Source organism: Ruditapes philippinarum, unplaced genomic scaffold, assembly GCF_026571515.1.
Source record: "Ruditapes philippinarum isolate M1 unplaced genomic scaffold, ASM2657151v2 ctg6995_1_1_1_1, whole genome shotgun sequence".
NCBI lineage: Eukaryota > Metazoa > Mollusca > Bivalvia > Venerida > Veneridae > Ruditapes > Ruditapes philippinarum.
The window spans coordinates 74,025-78,682 of NW_026859683.1; the positions used below are offsets into that span (position 1 = coordinate 74,025).

Genomic DNA, 4,658 nt, shown 5'->3' on the forward strand with positions numbered 1-4,658 from the left:
TCCAATCTGGTAGTCTGACCAGGCTAGTCCATTCAAATCCTAATTTCTTACACTGTTTAAGAAACAATTTGTTCAAAATTGTCCAAGAACAAAGATTTTATAGTATACTATAGTAGTTATAGTGTATATACAGTATGTACTAAATGTCTTTACAATCTACTATACTGTCCTTAAATTTTAAGAAAACAACTATCTTTAAAATCCATTGTCTCAGAAGTTGCAAAACCAAGTAAATGAAATTGTCCTGTATTTGTATTATTCTGCACAACTTCTGATCACAAAAGCTTCAAGGACATTAATGAGTGAATCAGGTCCTATCCTGAAAGATTGTTGCGTACAAGTTTGAAGACAACCCATTCAAAAATAACAAAGTCATAGCCACTAATAGCAAAAATCAGGAAAATTTGAATGTTTATATGGAGGTCAAGTTTAGTCTGGTCTATTTGAAGGGTTGTTGTGGCCAAGTATGAAGACAATACACCAAGATCTGAAAAGTTATGAAAAAGGTTAAAGTTTGTCGACAGCCACGGGAAAGCCGTCATGACTGTAACAATATATTTTGACCCTAAATGCAAACTGAAAGTTCTAGCCTATACACACTGTTGAGGATAGCCGTTCAGCATTTTTTCAATAATAAATAAATGCAATGATAAAATCGGTAACTTGCAAGTCTTCTAACATTTTTACAAAGAATGAACATATATATTTTTTCCTAATAATTCTACGATGACGTTCAGCCTTTTATATTATAACAAGATATCGGAAAGATATATCAGAAATGAATTGGCCCGTGGACTTTAATGTCAATCATAGAGCTCTTATGCAAAATGTAATGGTAAGCAAACATCCAGCATGAAATTTTCAAGTAGCTAAAAGTGAAATAAAATTATTAAAAATACTTTGTCATAATTCAACTACTGTTGGAAATTGACCCACATGTTTGATTACAAATGTATTACATCTATATTGTCCATAGAAATAATACATTAATTTTCAGTGTCTTTCTCTTTGCGCCTTCACACAGATTTAAATTATTCAATTCCATGATTTTCAGAAGGAAAAAAAAATCTTTTGATCATCAAACACTAAAAATTACTATACCAACTGTAAATTGCAGTCTGTGCGAAAGGCTTTCGGTCCTCGGACCTCGCCAACTAAAAATCAGTAGGGCCGAGATAAATTTCGATACAGTCAGTTTTTCATGTCCGAATAAAATTTCAGCCAGTTTTGAAACAATTTTTGGCCTTCTAAAATATGCAAAGCTTCCAAGATCGATCTATTTTTTAAATTTTTTGCTTGTATTCACAGACCAAGATAACCAAAATCACCGCAGGATACGACCAGTTTTTTGCTAAGTAATGTAAGCCACTAATCTTGTCTTGGATAATTTCTTTACCAAAACATATTTTTTCTCCAATCTTGAAAATTAAACCTTTGAAAGATGTATTGTTTTCTTGTGAATTATGCTAATGTTTTATCAATTATGTTTCAGTATATTTTTTTCTTTAGTATCTTATAGTTGAGTCTGATAATTCATATATGCTAAATATTTTTCTTTATAATTATGGCAATATCCCTCCCCCATCCCTACAAAAAAAACCTTTCAGAGTCCGGGCCGGGGAAAAATCATCAGTCTAAGGATCCCAGTCCTTGCGGCTGGATTTTTTTTTACTTTCGCATTGACTGAAATTGTATATGATATTCAATAAAATCTTCTTTTAGAAAAACAAGTTTGCATATTATTGTTTTAGGCAACTCATTTTTAAAATGCTGTACAGCTAGCATCAACAGTGAGTATATGCTAGTCGTATTTGACTCACATACAGCCAGCACTTTTGTCAAACAATACTGGTTCATACTGCTAGCCACTGCCATGATAAATTATTCCTTCCTCTACCAATTCATATACTTCCATGAAACTGAGCCACCCGTGTGATCAATTTTTGAAGATTTGTTTATAAAATTTGTCGGTAACAGGGTAACGATTCGTCACCGTGACGATTCGTCCCAATTTAGTGACGATTCGCCCCACCTAAAATTAACATTTTTAAAAATTTTCATGTTCGATTCACAGGCACGAGTATCGGACCTGGGAAGAAAAAATATGACCAGATTGATAACAAAAACCTGTGTTCATCTTAAAAGTGTCAAAAAAAACCCAAAAAAATAAATAATGACCCCCTTTAACTTATAGTATATTTTTAAATGGGGTCATTATTTAATTTTTTTTTTTGGGGGGGGGGGGGGTTTGACACTTTTAAGATGAACACAGGTTTTTGTTATCTATCTGGTCATATTTTTTCTTCCCAGGTCCGATACTCGTGCCTGTGCCTAAAATTAACATTTTTAAAATTCATTTGGACTGAAAAATATTTATGTTTTAGGGTTTTTTTTGCATTTGTTTGGTATATCCTTTATATTTAATAGATAACAGATAAAGGTTTTTAACAGAACTAACTGTATAGACCCTTTGCATATGACGTAATCGATAAGCCGGCCGCCATTTTGGAGATAAGGTCATGACCCGGATTATTGACACGAGACGGTAAAGTGTAAACACTGCCATCGAAGCGTGCATAAATTTAGCGATAACAATTGAAATTTGTTTAAAATGGTGAACTATTGTCGAGTTTTAGGATGGCATAATAGATCTGATAGGGATAATGACAAACATTATTATCGATTGCCTGAGGTAGTAACTCGTGAAGGGAAGAAAACGAGAGAATTGTCGGAAGAAAGAAGGCGTTTGTGGTTGGCGAATTTACATCAAGACTTCGCTGGGAAAAATCTGAAAAATATCCGAGTCTGCTCAGATCATTTTGTTAACGGTAAAATTTTGTTTGATATTCGGCATTAATCAGTATAAATTGATTTCTATTTAATGGAAAGTGTAATTGTGCGAGTCCTTGAATTTTGAGTTGATTTGGGTTGATTACTACATGCACGGATTTAAATTGTAATTTAAATCCGTGCTACATGTTTATTGACAAGTTGAGAAAAATTATGCTGGGCCAGAGACATGTCGGACATTTCAGCAACTATTTGATTTTGAATTTTTAGTTAAAATGTTTTTAATCTCCATTATCACTATTGAATTTGATAAAATGAATTGATTGAAAAAAATGTAACTGATTTATTTTTCAGGGAAGAAAGCAGCCTTATATGAAAGAGAGAGTCCTGACTGGGCACCTACTGTCAATATGGGGACTAAAGTATTGAGATCACCATATCTTGCCAATGATCGTTTTCAACGAAGAAATGACAGAAACAGAAAAGCGGATGCAGCCAGGACCCTGCTTAGTATTTCACAGGATTGTGAAGAACTTTTACAGGTGGAGGACTCAACAACAGACCAAGGCATGGTATGCCAAACTGAGCTTACATGTGTAGGAATATCAGCAATGCAAACCGAAATCTCTTATTTACAAACAAAAAATCAAGAACTATCAGATCAATTGTGCGATGAACATCCATATAGTATGGAGTCAATGAAAAATAATGATGAAAAAGTTAAACATTTCACAGGATTAACATGTTTTTCTGTGCTCTTTGCATTGTTTCAGTTCTTAGAAGCATACATATCCGCTAAACTGTCTTTGAGCAAGTTCGAAACCTTGATGTTAACACTTATTAAACTGAGACTGAATTTAAGTAACCAGTTCTTGTCTTATCAGTTCAAAATTTCGCAATCCAATGTATCCAGGTCATTTACCGAAGTGATTGATGTAATGTATATTCGCATGAAACCATTAGTATATTGGCCAGACAGAGAGACATTAAGGCTCACAATGCCAATGCAGTTTCGACAACATTTTGGAACTAAATGTGCTGTAATTATAGACTGTTTTGAGGTTTTTATTGAACGTCCATCAAATTTAAAAGCAAGAGCTGAAACCTGGTCCTCCTACAAACATCATAACACAGTTAAATTTTTACTAGGTATAACCCCACAAGGTGTTATTTCTTTTATTTCAAAGTCATGGGGTGGGAGGACCAGTGATAAACACATAACTGAAAATTGTGGTTTTTTACATAAGATTTTACCAGGTGATCTTGTGCTGGCAGATAGGGGCTTTGATATACAAGCAAGCATTGGAAGCATGTGTGCGGAAGTGAAAATTCCGGCATTTACTAAAGGAAAAAGCCAGTTATCTCCTCTTGATATGGCAACAACAAGAAAAATTGCCAATGTCAGAATACATGTTGAACGAGTGATTGGGCTTGTCAGGCAGAAATACACTATACTAAATGGTACATTACCAATTGATTTTCTGATCGCACGGGAAAATGAGAATATTCCTTTAGTGGATAAAATTGCATATGTTTGTTGTGGACTAGTTAACATGTGTGAACCTGTAGTGAATTTTGATTGATTGACAAGTCTGTACAGTTGTACAATAGCGAGTCATTGTTAATTCATAGTAAATCCAATAGAAGACAATGATAATGAAATGACATATTAGTGTTATGTATATATGTATTTTTAATGTGATGACTAATGTAGAGAAGTTGTTATTTACTTGTGGGGAAAAATATAAATGCTGGTACTGATTATGATACAAACATTTTATTCTTCAAATTTTAATACACATATCTGTTTTACTGTTGTAACAAAACAAACAATAAAAAATAAAATACTGTTGTGTGAAAATAACAGA

General features: G+C 33.4%; 1 protein-coding gene across 1 annotated transcript; it reads left to right on the plus strand.

The window, feature by feature from the left end:
- Positions 1 to 2,611: 2,611 nt before the first annotated feature.
- On the plus strand, positions 2,612 to 4,373 carry LOC132757489 (uncharacterized). The gene is made up of 2 exons (XM_060748776.1): positions 2,612 to 2,828; positions 3,145 to 4,373. The coding sequence occupies exons 1-2, from the start codon at positions 2,612 to 2,614 to the stop codon at positions 4,371 to 4,373; spliced, it is 1,446 nt and encodes a 481-aa protein (XP_060604759.1).
- Positions 4,374 to 4,658: the final 285 nt, after the last annotated feature.